Source organism: Nasonia vitripennis (assembly GCF_009193385.2).
Source record: "Nasonia vitripennis strain AsymCx chromosome 3 unlocalized genomic scaffold, Nvit_psr_1.1 chr3_random0004, whole genome shotgun sequence".
Taxonomy (NCBI): Eukaryota; Metazoa; Arthropoda; class Insecta; order Hymenoptera; family Pteromalidae; genus Nasonia; species Nasonia vitripennis.
The window spans coordinates 4,200,790-4,219,187 of record NW_022279623.1 but is presented as its reverse complement, the minus strand read 5'-3'; the positions used below and the strand labels follow the sequence as shown (position 1 = coordinate 4,219,187).

The 18,398-nt window shown below is 38.7% G+C and overlaps 4 protein-coding genes, 1 long non-coding RNA gene, 1 other non-coding gene and 1 pseudogene across 8 annotated transcripts; 5 read left to right on the top strand and 2 right to left on the bottom strand.

The window, feature by feature from the left end:
* The first annotated feature begins 984 nt into the window (after positions 1–984).
* On the top strand, positions 985–3,053 carry LOC100116359. The gene is made up of 2 exons (XM_001600826.6): positions 985–1,672; positions 2,046–3,053. Exons 1-2 carry the CDS (start codon positions 1,186–1,188, stop codon positions 2,810–2,812), a joined length of 1,254 nt encoding a protein of 417 aa, XP_001600876.1. The 5' UTR covers positions 985–1,185; the 3' UTR covers positions 2,813–3,053.
* Positions 1,083–5,507, top strand: LOC100116396. The gene is made up of 3 exons (XM_001600855.6): positions 1,083–1,704; positions 1,832–4,041; positions 4,135–5,507. Exons 2-3 carry the CDS (start codon positions 3,567–3,569, stop codon positions 4,908–4,910), a joined length of 1,251 nt encoding a protein of 416 aa, XP_001600905.2. The 5' UTR covers positions 1,083–1,704; positions 1,832–3,566; the 3' UTR covers positions 4,911–5,507.
* Positions 5,508–5,593: 86 nt separating this feature from the next.
* Positions 5,594–5,712, bottom strand: LOC116416676 (annotated as a pseudogene).
* Positions 5,713–8,297: 2,585 nt separating this feature from the next.
* Positions 8,298–8,416, top strand: LOC116416673. Its single transcript, XR_004227006.1, has one exon. It is a non-coding gene; the product is annotated as a 5S ribosomal RNA (ribosomal RNA).
* Positions 8,417–9,503: 1,087 nt separating this feature from the next.
* LOC107980924 lies at positions 9,504–16,584 on the bottom strand. Its single transcript, XR_004226982.2, has 2 exons — positions 16,342–16,584; positions 9,504–9,806 (listed from the first exon to the last, which is right to left on the bottom strand). It is a non-coding gene; the product is annotated as an uncharacterized LOC107980924 (long non-coding RNA).
* Positions 11,159–14,812, top strand: LOC100116429. Its single transcript, XM_001600881.6, has 2 exons — positions 11,159–11,975; positions 13,888–14,812. The coding sequence occupies exons 1-2, from the start codon at positions 11,486–11,488 to the stop codon at positions 14,664–14,666; spliced, it is 1,269 nt and encodes a 422-aa protein (XP_001600931.2). The 5' UTR covers positions 11,159–11,485; the 3' UTR covers positions 14,667–14,812.
* LOC100678411 lies at positions 14,923–18,277 on the top strand. 3 transcript variants are annotated; one of them, XM_031925675.2, is made up of 2 exons: positions 14,923–15,612; positions 16,345–18,277. In XM_031925675.2, exon 2 carries the CDS (start codon positions 16,430–16,432, stop codon positions 16,886–16,888), a length of 459 nt encoding a protein of 152 aa, XP_031781535.1. In that variant the 5' UTR covers positions 14,923–15,612; positions 16,345–16,429; the 3' UTR covers positions 16,889–18,277. The 3 variants fall into 3 exon arrangements, with proteins under 3 accessions (XP_031781535.1, XP_031781533.1, XP_031781534.1); XM_031925673.2 differs by having other exon boundaries at positions 14,923–15,961; XM_031925674.1 differs by having other exon boundaries at positions 14,923–15,900; positions 16,345–17,056.
* Positions 18,278–18,398: the final 121 nt, after the last annotated feature.

Here is an 18,398-nt window from a genome sequence, read left to right as displayed (position 1 = left end):
TGCAAAACGAAGATGGAGTTCCTATCATCTATCACTGGAGCCGATCTAGCTGATAAATCTATACCAACTAGGATCAAAGCGCATAAACTAATTTATGCAACAGACACTTCGCACAGAGATAAAATAAACAATCACCGCATCCAAGAAAAGTATGCCAGCGACAGAGCGTAACTAGTCTTATAGTTATCTGTACATTTGTATATATCTTCTTTAGCATTAAGGAAACTCAGAGTGAATAGTTTTTTCTACACAATACACTATCTTTTCCTATTTAAACCACCAGCCAATCAGTGTGTAAAAGATAACATCTTACAGTCTAAACTTAGTGATCAATAACATTACAACCCCAGCCTAAGTTTGTATTCAAAAGCCCAGACAGGGCCATTTATACTATTACAATCAAAATGATGTACCTTTTTTTTGTACGTATTTCTGTACTGGATTCAACAAATATGTAAAATTTAAATAAATAAAACGATTATATAAAAAAAAGGTAAACGGATAGCACGCCCGACTACCACGCTGATGACCCATTCTCGCCACCGACAAAAAATTTAATTTAATTTCTTTGTTTCTAAATAATATAATATTCATACTAAATTAATAAAAATTTATAATAAGTCTAAAATAAATTAAACAAAGAAAGAAATTAATTTTTTTGTTCCTCAGTGTACATTTCTAATCGATTTCAAATCCGACATTTTCACTGATTTAAGCAGTAACCGTTTCACTAATTCATTCAGTGAATAGTCACTATTCAGCAGTTGCATACTTTTCACTGTATAAATTAGCGCATATGCACTATCAATCAGTGAAATTTCACTATTTTACACGGAGAGAGTATACATTTAATACATCTCATCGCGCAGATAACAGCGCCAGATCGCGGTTAAAAATTCCACGACATCGAGGTCGTCAACCATAAGCTATAACTTACAAGTGCAGAGGGGGCCTCAGCCATCTGAGCTGCTGACTATGCGCTACACCTGATGGAGCACGTGCTAAACTCTCACGCTCTCCGCGCGTCTAGCTATGTACAACATAGTGCGTGTCAGTGTGCTACACACAATAAGAAACGCTGAGAGAGGCTACAGTATCGCGGAGAGCAGCGTTTGCGCGCAGTTCGTCGAGTACTCTCGTATTTCAAGCTTATAGTTTCTAGTAAATAAAAGTGCCATTTAAACGATGCCGGGAGGACCAGCGAAAATCTACCAGATCGAACTCCGCGATCTGGAACCGCTGTTGCGCAAGAAGCTGGGCGATGACCTCGAGCTTGTCGATTACGCAGCCGAGTCCCTGCTGCCGTCGGGAGAAAATTACGGCAGCACGATGCTGAAGGTCCACGCCGTGATCAAGAGAAGTAGAACCGCCGATAAGGAAGATCTGGAGCTGGTGGCGAAGATGCTGCCGCCGACCGATTTTCAGCGGGCGATGTTTGACAGTTCGTACACCTTCAGGAAAGAGGCCTTTTTGTACGAGGAGATGATACCGTCTTATCAGCGATTGGAACGGGAGTTCGGGCTGAGAGACGAGGAAGTGTTTGACATAGTTCCAGAATTTTACGGGGCGAGGTATTCCTTGACGGAGGACGAAGGAAGTTTTGACGACGACGCCGTGCTGCTCATGCGGAACCTGAAGGTCCTGGGATATTACACGGGAGACAGACGAGAAGGTATATGCGCTTTTACGACTCGTATCTTTCAGGTGAGCGCTTATTGCAATAAAGTTTTATCTCGTAGTTGTAACGACGTAGAATTGCGGATTAAATTACGTGGTTTGAGTAGTGTAAGGCAGGCTACGTCAGACTGATAAGAGAATGTTTTATTTGTAGATATTGTTAACGACTGATCGTAAGAATTTATAATGCGATAAATTGGCATTGAATTTATTGTGCTACACGTGTATGGAATGTTTTAATCGTAATCTTGAAGAAATAAAAGTATCAGCAAAGAACTGCATCCAATATATTAAATTACATAATTTTATAATTCGAAATTCATTTAGTTAATAACGATGACACTAATTATTCTTCTATTTTCACGCAGGTTTGGACCTCGAGCACGCCAAAATAGCCACAGTTGCGCTAGCGCGCTTTCACGCACTAGGTATGGCGATGAAGCAGCACAAGCCCGAGTACTTTGATGGTCTGAAGGCTCGTTCGAAAGCTCTGAAGTTTCCAGATGATAACGGCTTCGAGGAATGCGTCAACATGTTCATACGCGTGATGAAGCAGGATCCTGAGATAGCCGTGCACTCGGACTTCATCGAGCACATCATGCCCAAGGCGTCTGATCCGAGTCACTGGTTCACCGTACCTCCCGAGCCCTGGTCTACGATAGTACACTCCGACTTCTGGGTTAACAACATAATGTTTCGCAAAAATCCGATATCCAACGAGGTGGACGACGTGAAGTTCGTGGACTTTCAAAACTATCTGCTGATGAGTCCCCTGCGCGAGCTGACGTTCTTCCTTCTGGCCAGTATGAACGCCGATGTGATGGAGAACGGATTCGACCAACTCCTAAATCTCTACTACGAAAAGTTTATCGAGGTGCTGAAGAGGATGAGGGTCGACACGGAGCCCTTTGCTAGAGACAAGTTCGACGCGAGACTGAAGATCGACGCTTACGAGGAGCTTCTTCACTGCTCGTTTATGCTGAAGATTATGACTTCGGAAGTCAAGGAGGACGAGCAGTTTGACAACCCTGACAAATTCATGCAGGAGGATTCGATCAGTGAGGGGTTCAGGAAGAGGATACGCATGTGCGTGATGAAATACGCGGAGAAGGGCTGGATTGAGAAAGCGAATTAATTTCGAATTGCTGTCTTTATTGGGGGGATCGATTTGGGTTATTGTTGTACAGTTTAATGCAGTGTTACATAATCCACCCGAATGTATCGAATAGCTTTTATATTTTTGTACAAAGTCATGTATTATACTAGTACAATTGATTGCAGTATTTTTAACTCGCAGGTCTGAACTTGTTACTTTTGCCTTTAAGGCTAATAGTTTGTAACAAAAACAAAATATTCATATACATTCAATATAATTATGTTATGTATTTACATACCCATCATCCCTGATATCAGTATTCACATCGTCATTATAATTTTCATTGCGATAATTGCTAAGCACAAAGTTATCGTTTTTGAAAAAAAACATTTGCTAGATAATTTGCGAAGTTTATCGGTGTTTTTGTCTCACACGTTTTTCTCGAGCGATAATAACTCCACCTGTGTAAATCATTTACATTTCGCGCACTTGATGCGATGGCTCGATTAAGCTTGATCTGATTTTTGTTAGCAGTGTAAGGTGTGAGGTATGAGCAATCTCTTATTCGGACCGGGAAGAACAATATCTTTGATCGCTTTGATATGCTCCATTACCGAAGCCCACCTGTAGATTCTTGTCATTATTCAGCAGACACTTGTTATCAGTAGGCGACGAGAATCAGCAGAAATTTGATTGAGCCATATTCATTAGTCTTGAGGCGTCGTCAGGCGCAGAACTGTCACGTATTGCATACTCTGTGTTGTATAACCAACGAAAATCAATACGAGCAGAAATGCCGGAAAAAATCGAATTGCACAACGTCGAGTTACGGGAATTGGAATCCCTACTGAGCAAAAAGCTCGGCGACGAGCTGAGAGTCGTTAATCACAGTGTCGAACCTCTGCTGCCTCCGGGTGAGAACTACGGTAGTTCCATTCTCAAAGTACACGCGGTGGTTAAAAATACGAAAGATGCGGACGAGGAAACTTTGGACCTCGTGGCAAAGATGCTACCACCGACCGATTTGCAAAGAATGATCTTTGAAAGCTCCACGACCTTCAGGAAGGAAGCTTTCCTGTACGAGGAGCTAATGCCGTCGTACCAGCGACTGGGACAGGAGTTAGGAGTCGTAGATGCCTTTGACATCGTGCCAGAATTCTACGGGGCGAGGTACTCTTTGAAAGGCAAGAAAGATTTCGACGATGATGCCGTGATACTCATGCAGAATCTCAAAGTGCTGGGATATTACACGGGAAACAGGCGAGAAGGTATAAAATTCAAATAGTTCTCTGCGCTTTTGTCTTTACATCAGCGTTAAGAGCCTTGAATAGTTGATAATCACAACACTTGTTCGAACGCAGGTACAGATTTGGAGCACGCACGAGCGGCCGTAAAAGTGTTAGCCCGTTTTCACGCTCTGGGATTTGCGATGAAGTTGCACAAGCCCGAGTATTTCGAGATTCTCAAGGAGCGCTGCAAAGGTCTGACACCCCCGCCTGAGCAATTTTATAAGGAGCCTATCGAGGCATTAATCCAAGCCACCAGCAACGATCCAGAGATGTCGATTCATTCGGATTTCGTTAAAGCGGCGTTGAGCCAGGATTCTTCTAAAAATTGGGGCACTAAATCCATCGAGTCGTGGTCGACCATCATCCACTCGGATTTCTGGGTCAATAACATCATGTTCCATAAGGATCCAAAGTCCAACCGAGTCGACGACGTGAAGTTTGTGGACTTTCAGAACTACCAATACATGAGTCCACTGCGCGAACTGATCTTCTTCTTCGTGACCAGTTTGAAGGACGACGTGATGGAGCACGAATTTGACGAGTTGCTGGCTTTGTACTATGGAAACTTTATCGAGGCTCTTAGCCGGTTGAAGTGCGACACGAACCAATTTACTCGAGAGAAGTTTGAGGAAAGACTCAAAATCGACGCTTTCGTACAGTTTCCGCAAAGCGTTGTTATGTTAAATATCCTGACAGCGGATGTACACAAAGATGATGTCACTCCTCAGAACATTTTTCAGGAAGTGCTGAACGAAACGATGCTGGGTAAACTGCGTAGGTGCGTAAAGAAGTATGCGGAGAAGGGGTGGATGGAAACACCTGAGCGATTGCACGGAGTAGTGTTGTAGCGGCGAATAAATCGAACGTAGAACAATTTATTTGCACGAGTCTCATATGTCTCTCATAAATGATTCGTTACTATTGATGGAAATTATATGTTATCCTGTTATATTATATTGGTATAATGGGATTATAATTTAATTGAATGATATTTATGAAGAATTTCACTGATCAAGTTTATATATCCTAGGTCATTTATACTAATATAGATAAAATAAATATTTACACATACCGTGCATTATTTTTTGCTAAATATTACAAAATTCGAGGTATATAGTTTTATACGTAAGATTTTGGATTCAATGTGATGACACATATAAGTTTTTTCCACTACAATTTTTAATGAAATGGATATTGAAAATCAAAATAATAATAGTATGACATACTGATAGTATTAGATATCTTGGCAAATAATTGTCACATGATCATCCGCCCTCCGAAATAAAAATGAAGGTGCTCTTAGCATCAGTAGAAACAACCAGGGTGGATAAGACATGCTATACGGTTATAATGATTATCGAATGTCAGTAATATTCGAATGATCTTAAGTCAACAGTTCATTAAAATGTTGTATTGCTATTGTATAATAAAATTAAAATAATTATTCACCACTAGTTGAGTATTAATAAAACACATTAAAAGTTAAAATTTAAAAAGTCGACAAAATTTTCAAAAAAAAAAAAAAATTGGGTACCAACGGCACGCGGGGTTCCCAAGCGGTCACCCATCCAAGTACTAACCGCGCCTAACGCTGCTTAACTTCGGTGATCGGACGAGAACCGGTGAATTAAGCGTAATATGGTTGTTAGCGGTATACATTATTGAAACAAATGTGAAAAATTTTTAAATTTCTGTAAAATTTTTATCTCCCTTTGAGACTAAGCTTAAATATTCTGTTAAAGTTATCAGGTCTGACAAGATAAACATTATAATTATTAAAATCGACCTTATGAGAATCGCAATTCTAAGTTTGGCAACAAACTGGAATATAATAATTACTCTCCAGTGGCTTGGAGGAGTTAAAATTTGATAATTTGAATTCAAAAAATTGAAAAAAGTGTCAAAAAATTGGGATACCAACGGCACGTGGGGTTCCCAAGCGGTCAAACTAATGCTCTTTTTAGTATGAGAAAAACTTTAATAATTTTTGTACTAGCTGTCTCTTTGCATGGGAATGTTACAATGTACCACTTAATTGGCGTTCATAAATATCATCAATTTTTCAAGCATAAAGCCCCGAAACCGCAAGTGTTTTCGTGAAAAGTACTAGTCTTCGTGGCAAAGACGTGAAACGAGCTAGTCTTCGCGGCAAAAGCTTGACCTCTGCTACTCTTTGCGGCGAAAACTGAAAAGTACTACTCTTCCAAAGGGATTGGAAATGTGCTAGTCTTCGTAGGGAGTGACGATATGGTCATGGAGATATTATTACCCTTCAGATTCCTGTAGTCAATAACAAAGCTTTCTGTGCTAAAATTACCTCATCGCCACAGTAATAGATGCACACTGACATAATCCAGACTCCACCGGTGTCGAGTTCACACAAGTGAGATGCAATAGAGGGGGCCACTAGTACTGCTAATAACAGCGTATGCATTAGAAACTACGAGTCTGCAGACTACAACACACTGCACGCATCATTCTACTGACAGTTGATATGGTCAATGAGATACTATGCGTTTATCGTTGGTCAGACAACAGGTGTTCAAAGTTTTTCTCGTGATCCTCGATTCGTTTTCAGTCCTTTAAAAATGGATATGAGCCAGATAGAGTTTTATAAAGTAGAGTTGCGGGAGTTGGAGCCGTTGCTACGCAAAACTTCTGCCACCAGGTGAGCACTACCAAAGCACGATGCTGAAAGTTCACGCGATCATCAAAAGGAGCAAGGAGTCCGAAAAGGAATATTTGCACTTGGTTGCGAAGATGCTACCACCCACGAATTTTCAGCGCATGTTGGGCTGCTCATTTACTTTGAAGAAGGAGGCCTTCATGTACAACGAGCTGATACCGTCATATCAGCGATTGGAACAAGAATTCGGAATCAAGGATGATGAGATTTTTAATGTGGCACCGGAAATCTATGGGGTAAAATACTCGCTGAAGGATTGCGGGGATGTCGACGACGATGCTGTGATACTTATGCAGAACTTGAAGTTTCAGGGATACAACACGGCTGATAGACAGCAAGGTAAACAGACGCTATAAGTACATGTCAATAATAGAGAAAACGATAAGACTGAGTGGTTGGTAATAAATAAAAGTAGTATAGATAGTAATCCTGCACTACAAGTCAAAAACAAAGTACAAAAACAAATTACAAAGCATATCAAAAGCTGCAGGCTTATATACATAATAAAATAGTATAAGTGCTTGTATTTCAGGTTTGGATTACGATCGTACGAAAATTGCTCTACAAGCTTTGGCTCGCTTTCACGCCCTGGGCATAGCCATGAAGCACCACAAGCTCGACTACTTCGAGCTCATCAAAAGCCAATCCAAACCTCCAGAATTTCCGGCCTTCGCAAACATATTCTTCGACGAGCCCGCCAATAAACAATTCATCCGCATCATGTGCGGGGATCCCGAAATCGGGATCCACTCGGACTTCACCAAAGAAACGATGGCCCAAAAGTTAAAAGATGCCTGGACAGCCATACCGACCGAACCTTGGTCCACCATTATCCACCAGGACTTCTGGATCAGTAACATGATGTTCCACCAAGATTCGGCATCCAAAAAACTTGACGACATCAAGTTCGTGGACTTTCAGAATTACCTGTTTCTCAGTCCACTGCGCGAGCTTGCCTTCTTTCTCACGTCCAGCCCTAGCGTCGATGTTATTGAGAATCACTTTGACGAACTGCTGGATTTGTACTACGAGACCTTCATCGAGGTTCTAACGAAGATGAAAGCTGATACGAAACCTTTTGCTAGGAATGAGTTCGACGAGAGGCTGAAGATAGACGCGTTCGAAGTGTTTCCGCACTGTCCGTTTATGTTGAAAGTCATGTGCGCAGATGTCAAGGCTGAGGATATGCTTAATTTTTCGAAGTTCATGAGCGACGAGTGACTGAACGATTGCTTCAGACACAGGATTCGCTGCTGCGTCAAGAAGTACGCCGCGAAGGACTGGATTTGTAAACCAAATTGATTTTAACTTGATTCACTGTTAATTCATATTATCCTAGTCGAAATCTAGAAATGTACACGTACGTTAAAAATCTATTCCAATATTTATTTTTTAAAATGTATTTTATAATTATTTTTTATGATTTATTACTTTTCTTTATTACGTCTCAGTATCTTGCAATGTAACATATTTAAATGTAATTTGTTGTTCAAAATGTTTCAAGTTTGTTCAAAGCTTCAATTTGATCATGCAAAATTTATTTAACCTCGCCAACAGCCATACTACGCTGAACGCACCGGTTCTCGTCCGATCACCGAAGTTAAGCAGCGTTAGGCGCGGTTAGTACTTGGATGGGTGACCGCTTGGGAACCCCGCGTGCCGTTGGTGCCCCAATTTTTTGCAATTTCATTGATTTAATTGTAATTTGTTGTTTATCTTAGACTTTTCCAATAATTTTTATGATTGGATAAGAATATATTTTCTTCCGTGATTATTTTAAAATCCATATAAATGCTTTATGTTAGAAGAATCATAGGCTTCTTTGCGGAAAAGCTCAAAGCTGTTTTTTATTACTCTTTATTATTTTTAAAAGAACTAATGTCTTGTTGAAGAAGCAATTGAACAAGCTGATGGTATAACATTTTCCAATTACACTAATTCAACATGCTTTCTACTTGCGATGTCATAGTGTTTTGCTGAAAACGATCATTAAGCTGTTTTGACGAAACCAAAAGCAAATCGTCTGTATTTACATGTACGGATTATCTTATCGATGCACGTGATCCTCTATGTCTATATCTGATAAAGTTTACAATGCCTTTTTCAAGTGCGATATCGACGTGACTGCGCATTTTCGTCGCCGGTACACTAAAAATTCTCTATACTGCGACATATCGATGATAAAGCAAAAAACCGCTGCCAATTCTTTGGCACGTAGTTTCCTTCAACATTAGGTATTGCTTAATATCAGAATTGTTTTTAATTCATATATAATTCTATCAAGTTTTTTTTTTTATTATTTAGATGGATAAAATTATTTCGAATCAATTACATATATATAATTAAATCTCTCTCTCTCGCTCTCTCTCTCTCTCTCTCTCTCTCTCTCTCTCTCTCTCTCTCTCTCTCTCTCTCTCTCTCTCTCTCTCTCTCTCTCTCTCTCTCACTTGTACACATTCACGCAAACGCACACACTCACACACTCTCGCTTAACCCATCTTCACATTATCATACTATCACAATACACATTTTTGCTGTACTACTATTTCCTGCTGTATACAATTTATCGTACAACATATTGTACGCCAAATAAATCTAATAAATCTAATCTAAATCTCTCTCTCTCTCTCTCTCTCTCTCTCTCTCTCTCTCGCTCTCTCCCTATCTTTCTTTCGCATAGCTCGCATAGCTAATTGTTAAACTGGTTTGAAAATGAAAAATTTAATGCGAAAGCCAAAACAATTAAAAGAGATTCTTTTTAAAAAAGGTTTATTGTATTCAGCTTGCTTCCTTGAAGGGTTTGCTAGCTTGTACAAAGTATGATACATTTTAATAAAATTTGCAATTGGTACATTTTATTTTTCATTTCATAGTTTATATCGTGTTTCCTACAAAGAGCATGCAATAAAGTATCTGCCTGAAGATGATCTAATGGCATGCTGTCTAGACAGACCGTAGCACGACGTCAGCTGGTATCAAGCGCTACTCTCTGCTGCAGAAATAATCAAGAGCTGTTGTCACTGCCTCGCCTTAACGCACTCTTGAGATGATTATCTTTCTGGAAAAAGTGGATATTTTGAAACTACCGTGGTTCATAAAGGTTTTTGGTTAGATCCGGCGGTTTTCTGTCAGTATCGGGTACTAGCAGTAGTACAGGCTTAAAAAAAATATTAAGCAATATTAAGCAATATTCCATGTAACTGCATATATTGCGCAAAATATCGGTGCACGTGTATTCGTCTAGTATATAGTATTTATCACATATGTGGGGGAATTTGTCGTGTTGGCCGCATTGTCATGAAGATAGCCCAAAATACTCTCAGGTACCCTCGGGTAACTTCGGTATATCCTCGAGTATCCTTAGTATACCCTCGGGTACTTCCGATATATACCCCTGGTATACCCCTGGTATACTCCCGCTATATCCTCGGTATATTCGAAGGTCATACCTTCGATGGTTTTGAGTACCGGAGGGCAGCCGCGCATGCACCGCACCGCCGGCGTTGCTGCCGTCGCTTGCGAATACTGACGCAAGATGACAGTATGTCTGAGGTAGCCGCGAACGCCAATTACCCGCACGTTGGAGCTAAAATTACTTAACCCACCCACCACTGTGAGGGCGCTATAGAGATATAAGCGATGCAGTTTTCAATAATGCAAAGTATACAGAGTTAGAAACAAAATTTTGAAGCTTAATATCTTTGAAACTAACTGGTTTCGTAAACAACACAAACATTGGGATCGAAGTGCTATATAATGCTAACTAAATCTAAAATTTGAACTTGATTAATGCCTTTTTACTCTAGTTACCGCGTCACGTAGAAAAACGACTTTTTTCAGTTGTTGAAGTTTTTCTCAGGATCTGCCCCATGAAATGACTTAAAATTAAAGTGAAGTATAGTCCTAATAACTTTCAATAATCATGCTTTTTTTTAGAAAGATTCAAAACTTAGTTTTCGAGTTAAAACAATTTCAAACATCGACAAACGATAATATAAATTTTCCGCCGTAAAAAGATAGGTAATTTTATTCTTTTTCAAGTACATACTAATCAATTTACTTTCATCAACTTTTCCAATAACTTTATTAGAAAAAATCTGAAATCTTAAAAATAAAAAATCGATATAAAAAAAATGGTCCAGAAAATGTAAAAACGGACTGTTATCTAGTAAAGTACTAGTAAAAACAAAGAAAATGAGACTTGGTGGATTAAAATCCACTGAATAGAAGCTGAGCTAGAGGCGATACGAACGAACACACACACGCGCGCATCCATACGGACGTTTTCTGAAAACACTATTTTTCGACTTAAAATGCCTCAAAACATATTTCCTTCATGTTTTTACACAAACTCCAAAAATTACTATTACAAGGCTTCTTTAAGAAGGAAGCAAAATTCTTCTACGCAGTTACCTAACGAAATTTACTCAAAGCGTTGCTTCACGGGCACAGTCTGTGGCCCACAGAGACGGCGGTGCTTATCAAATATAGACACACGGATACACGCACAAGTCATCGCTTCTCACATACTCAAGCTAACTTCGTGCCAGAAAGCCAGACTCGCTGTAACAAGTGGAAGGGGAAGGATAGCAGCTCATAAGCGCGATCACCGACAAAACGTGGCTCGCAAACCCAGTGAACACGCAGTATAACGCTTGAAAAAACACTGCGTTTATTTGCTCGCACTTTGTCGTGAATTTCGTTAAATTTGCAAGGTAAAAAGAAGTTTTCAAGAAGATGATGGACAAAGCCCCAGAACCGCGGGAGATCGTTTTGCGAGATTTGGAGTCGCTGTTGCGCAAAAAGCTCAGCGACGAGCTCAAGCTTGTGAGTTTTACTTCCGAGTCTCTGTTGCCGTCTGGCGAAAATTACGGCAGCAGCATTTTCAAAGTCCGCGCCACCGTCAAGATAAGTGTCAGAGATGAGGCGAAGGAGGAAGTGCTGGAACTCGTGGCGAAGATGCTGCCGCCAACCGATTTCCAGAGAATGATCTTCGACAGCCCGTACACGTTCAGGAAGGAGGCCTTTCTGTACGAGGAGCTGATACCGTCTTATCAACGATTGGAGCGAGAATTCGGAATAAAGAGCGACGAGGTTTTTGATATCGTGCCGCCATTTTATGGGGCGAGGTATTCGCTGAAGAGCGAGGAAGACTTTGACGAGGATGCTGTTATACTTATGCAGAACCTGAAGGTTCTGGGTTATTATACGGGAGAAAGGCGGGAAGGTATGTGCTCATGAATTTCGATTTTACAATATTTTATACATGTAGACAACACGCATTTACATCGTCCGTTTCTACGAATATTATCGTAACTTAAAGAATTCATTGAATTGTACTACTATACTTTGTAGCAACCAACGATATGGTATCAAGAAACATGCATTTTTGTCTGATTATAAATGTTAGCAGTTATATAGTGTGCCGCGACTATAGAGCATCGTTATTTTTACATGAATGCGAATGAGTGCCTATTGTCAGTTATCTGTAATTATTGATGATTAATTAGTAAGTGAATTTCGAAAAATTTTACATAGGAAAAATGCGTTGCGAAGTATCGAAAATTGTTACCTTCTAAGTATGCATACATATGCAGTAGAAGGTTGGTTCTAATTATAGTACAAGATGCAGTATCTTCACTATATGTGTATGCAAACGTAAATAGTAGCCTTACTATATAAAAAACAAATACATGTTTTTGGCACGTCATTGTATCGTCGCTCCCTACGAAGAGTAGCACTGTTCAAATTTCCCGCCATAAGTAGCACAACTAATTTTACGGACGCTAGACTAGCACAATTCAAAATTTCCTACGAAGACTAGCACAACTTGCGCATTTGCCACGAAAACTAGTACAACTCAAACTTTCAACAATGATTTTTTATAAAAATTTCTCGATTTTTGCAAAAATGTCCCTAATGAACATTTTTAAATGTTCACAATTTACAACTTTTTACCGAATTTAAAATTGTTTTTACAAATACAATAATTTATTTAAATTGTTCACTTTTTTCGAGTTTCAAGTTTTCAAGTTTCAAGTTTTCGAAACTTTTTAAAACTTTGAGGTTTATCTATCTTTGTCCAAGGTTTTCATGAACTTAACTAACCCAATAATCCAATAAAAGCGTAAAATATTCACATTTTAAGTAATAAAAGTCGCGAGTTGTGCTAGTTTTCACGGGAAATACGTGAGTTGTGCTACTCTTCACGGCATTTCTGAACTGTGCTACTCTTCGCAGCAAATCGTAAGTTGTGCTGGTTTTCGTTTGAAAATATGAACTGTGCTAGTCTTCGTACGGAGCGACGGTATTAGCTATAGAATGAAATTATACGTTAGTGGAAAAAATGTAATAAATCGTAATAAATTGTAATAAAACGTAGAAAAATGTAAGAAAACGTAAGAAACTATACCTTTTTGTTGGATTTCGGACCGTTTTTCTCATACGTTCTTGTACACTTTCTTACATTTTCAGATTTATTAACTTTTTTTACATTTTATTACATTTTATTACACATGTTATTTTGCAGCCTAATGTAGTCAATATATATTTTTAACTATTCATTTTATAATGAAATGTAACAATGCATAAGAAATTGTAAGAATAAGTAAAAGGATGTAAGCAGAAGTAAGAAAATAAAAAAGTTGCCATTTTCTTATATTATATATAACGCTTACAGACAATTTTTTACATTTTGTTATACTTTTTTAGGTATTGTTACATTTGTCGTTTCAAAGAAGAGACCCCCATGAAATCCTGGATCGATGGATTTGTAATAAATTGTAATAAAACGTAACAAAATGTAATAAAATGTATCAAACTGTAATAAAACGTAAAAAAGGACCACAATCCAACAAAAACGTACAAAATAGTACGATTTGTTACATTTTCTTATATTTTATTACACTTTATTACATTTTTTATTTCCACTAGAGTATAACTACAATACGCATTTACATCGTCGGTTTCTACGAAGATTATCGTAGAATTTTAAATAACTACATATTTAAAATTCACTTTTAAACAACACTGTATTTACGAGCTTGTAGATAGTAATACTTATAGTTGTGTACCAATTCTAGAGTTCTTTCTATCTTTATTATTAGCATTAATCATAGATGTCATCGATTCTCTTGCAGGTCTGGACTTCGAACACGCAAAAACAGCCATAACATCACTAGCCAGGTTCCATGCGCTGGGTATGGCGATGAAGTGTCACAAGCCAGAGTATTTCGAGGTCCTCAAGTTCCGTTCGAAGTGCCTGGCGTATCCGTCAGACACCAGTGGCTTCGAAGACATAACCAACACGATCCAGCGGTTGATATCCGAAGATCCCGAATTGTCAGTCTTCTCGGGCGCAACCAAAGGGGCGATGTCACAGAAGTCCGCTATGGACTGGACGGCCCTACCAACCGAACCTTGGAGTACCATAATCCACTCGGATTTCTGGGTCAACAATATCATGTTCCACAAGGACCCTAAGTCCAACCGAGTCGACGACGTGAAGTTCGTGGACTTTCAGAACTACCTCTTCCTCAGTCCTTTACGAGAGCTGACCTTCTTCCTCATAGCCAGCACGAATGCCGATGTCATGAAGAATCAGTTCGATGAGCTTCTGGACATCTACTACGAGAAGTTCATCGAGGTGCTCAAGAGGATCAAGTGCGACACGGAACCATTCGCCAGGGACAAATTCGACGAGAGAATGAAGATCGACGCCTACGAAGAGTTCCCGCATTGTCCGTTCATGCTGAAGATGATGTGCGCAGATATCAAGGCAGACGAGAAATTCGACAGCGTCGAGAAGTTTAAGGACGCAGGTTCGGGGAACGAAAGGTTTATGTCTAGGCTGCGCAGAAGTGTCAAAAAATTCAATGAAAAGGGCTGGTTAGTTAAGCCAAAGCACCATGATTCTTGATGAAGATGTTGAATATTGCAATGTTAAAATTGTAAATTGTTTTGATGTATTCTGTGTTACAGTGTTTTGTTATGTTTTTACCCAGCGTATGTACGAAGCAATGAACGATATTATTTTTTAATAAACTACCTTTTTTATAAAATATACTCGCATGTACGTCTAAATTTAGATCGATCCGAAAAAATAGTCTTGCAATTTGTTTTGTTTGTAAAATAATTCCCAGTACATCGCATAGGTATAATATTATTCTAAATTAAACTCTGAAGGGGACAGCTGTCATATTCCTATACATCATAAAGTTTGTGGAAATAAGCGAGCTAACGCGATGATGCCAAAAAAAACCACAGTTTTCTATTGTAAATGAATTATGAAGATAGTAGGCTATTGATACTAGATACGACTAATTGAAAAACTGGCGAATTTTCCTGTTCTTTTATGATGCTATAACATCACGAGTGCATGAAAAAGCCAATGAATCGCTATCGCGGATGCGATAACGTCGGGAAATCTCGCTAATTGCCTACAATTATGGCTGCATCTCATCAGTACAATCTGCTACTTCTAGTAGAAAGCTCATTCTTTTATTAACAAGAATTTCTTCGCGAATTCTTTCATCAACAAGATTAGTTTTACATCCATTTTACACCGTCACTAGCAGCTGTGTTACTTTGCGGACCTAGCTTGACGATTTATCTCGTTAACGACTTGTTCACGAGCGTGTCATAGTGTCGACGGAAGCTTCATCATCATTAATATAGATCGACGCAGCGATACGACGAGTCATCGTGAAATGACAGCCGAGCCGGCAAAGATCTACGAGATCGAGCTTCGCGAGCTTGAGCCTCTGCTGCGCAAAAGTCTGGCTGACGATGAACTTGAGATTTTGGATTATCATACCGAGCCGTTACTGAAACTGGGAGAAAATTACGGCAGTACGATACTGAAGGTGAGAGTAGAGATACGGAAAAATGACGGCAAGGAGGAAAGTCTGGAGACGGTCGCGAAGATGCTACCGGGTTCGGACTTCCAGAGGATGATCTTCGACAGTTCGTACAGCTTCAGAAAGGAGGCATTCTTGTACGGGGAACTAATACCGTCGTATCAGAGGCTGGAACGAGAGTTTGGCGTTAAGGATGTTTTCTACCCCGTTCCTAAATTGTACGGTGTTCGATTTTCACTAAAGGGCGGTGACGAGTTTGACGACGACGCCGTCATTCTGATGGAGAATCTCAAGGTTCGAGGGTATTACATGGCCGAGCGTCGGATATGTACAATGTTTATCATGAATTCTTTTGGTACTGCTCGTTATTTGATTCGGGCTTAATCTAAAAGAGAATTATTTTCAGCGATAATTTAACCGATAACGCGTGTTTTGAGTCATTATATAAGCTCAATGCTCGATGGATCAAACCTTACCCTTATATTATGACTTTTTGATTATTTTGGAAATCCAATTATGACGAAACGACATATTCTCAATTACTCAGCAAACAATAAAAATGTTATACTTGAGTGAAGTTATTCATAAAATTTTTGCATGCCATCGGAGCGCGTGATTATCTCGGAACTGTGTATGCAAAACAATAATAAAACGCTTTGAGGCATGCGCAAACAAATTTATGAGTATCCTCAATGATAAATGCACACGCGTCAATTAAGTGCTCTTCTATGTTACCAGGTCTGGACCAATAAAAGCTCTGGATAGACCCACCCCGGAACCGTGGTCCACTGTGATCCACGCGGACTTCTGGATCAACAACTTCATGTTTCACAGAGATCAACAATCCGGCAGTATCGACGGCGTGAAGTTCGTGGACTTTCAGAACTACGTGATCATGAGTCCCTTGAGGGAGTTGGTCTTCTTTCTTACGACGAACTTGAGCGCCGAAGTGATGGAGCACAGCTTCGACGATTTACTGGATCTCTACTACAAGAACTTCATCGAGGTGCTGAAGCGACTGGACATCGACACGAAAGTTTTTTCGAGGGACAAGTTTGACGAGAGGATCAAGATTGATGGATTCAAGGAGTTTTTGCACTGTCCCTTTTTTATAAAGATCATGACAGCTGAAGTTGACGATCCGGACAAGGTTAAAAATTTTTTCGGTTTACTTATGGAAGAAAAGTTGGACTCTTTGTTTATGGAGAAGCTGCGCAGATGCGTTAAAAAGTTTGTTGAGAAGGGATGGCTGTATCAAGTTGATGAAAATTCGATCGACTGATTTGCTGTGTGGAAACGTGTAGAAATTATTCCAAATATTTTAGAAAAATTGTGCAAAAATATGAGACAGTTCGAGAAATTTGCTATTAATACTAAAGAAATCAAAGAGTATTATAAATATTTTAATAGATGCAATATATTTGTTCTAAAATAAAAAAACGAAAATTCATTGCATTGACTTCATTCTTAAAAAAATTGAATCCGTATATCTCTTGCTATAAAAAATAAAACATTTAATCAACACATTGGAGATTTCGAAAAATGCTAAGGAATTCAACACTAGCACAAATCGGTTAAACATAAAAAAAGACTATTTTCATTCATCGCTGTTCTTGTACACACTTTATAGCTCATATGTGAGTAATTTACTCGTTGATTACGTATACACGAACTGCTCTGCGACCGTGAGACGGAATTATTTATGTATAAGTCAGGCAAGTTGGAAAACTAGGAATGTAGGTTGAATCCATTCACAACTCTCTGCAGCGATGCCAACTAAGTTATTTGACACATTTCATTTACTCAGTTTACAATTTGAGTAATGTAACATTGTGATAATGATAAAATTAATTGAAATAGAATCAACAAAAGTAAATGATCAAGTAGTTCGATTAAACGTAACATTATGCAATAGAAAATTAACAAAATTGTTATAAACTGTAAAAAAATAAGAATGAAATTAAGAAATCGCACAAATGCAAGAAAATTTAATAAAATATAATTTTTTTCTTTGTATTCTAAAATTTTTACTAGGAAATACGATTGCAAATCAATTCATCCTATCTATAAACCGATAATAATAATTGAATCGCTACCACTACGATAACAAGACCATCCAAGAATCTAGAGTATGCCAACCGTTATATTTGTTATCCATATTTGGCATTGGCTTTATACTTTCCTTATCTGCTCTATTATTACAAAGTACAGCGCAAAATCTTGAAATACGTACACATCAATATTAAAAGTTGGATTATTTCTCAGAACATCTGTCAAGTCATCTTCACATCTGGATAAATGTTTAAATCTGTTTCTACCAGAAGTTACAATACATAATTTTTTATTCGAAATCGTAATTATTTTGATTGTCAATATATACATATTTAATTGAACGTATAATATTAATTTCTAAAATACGTAATTGAAACGATTTGCTTGAATGACGTTGCAATTTTAAATGAACGACTTTTATACAAGCAAATCAATTGGGCCGAAATCCACTTTTTATTTGTCTTTAGAAATACTCCATCACTTAATTAATACCAGGAAAGTCGACGCGTTTATTCGAACAGCGAGTACCTTGTCTTATACGCTGAAAAAGAGTCAAAGCAAGCCGACAGCCTTGAACCATCCCACGAACTGTCATTATCGGAGTTATTATAATACAAAAGAAAATATCAGGATATCCTCTCCGGCTACTCCAAAATTAAAAAAAAACCTCCTCGCAGCCAAATAGCCGGTCATCCTGCATGACGTATATCCCAGTTACACATATGGCTATAGTGCAGCTA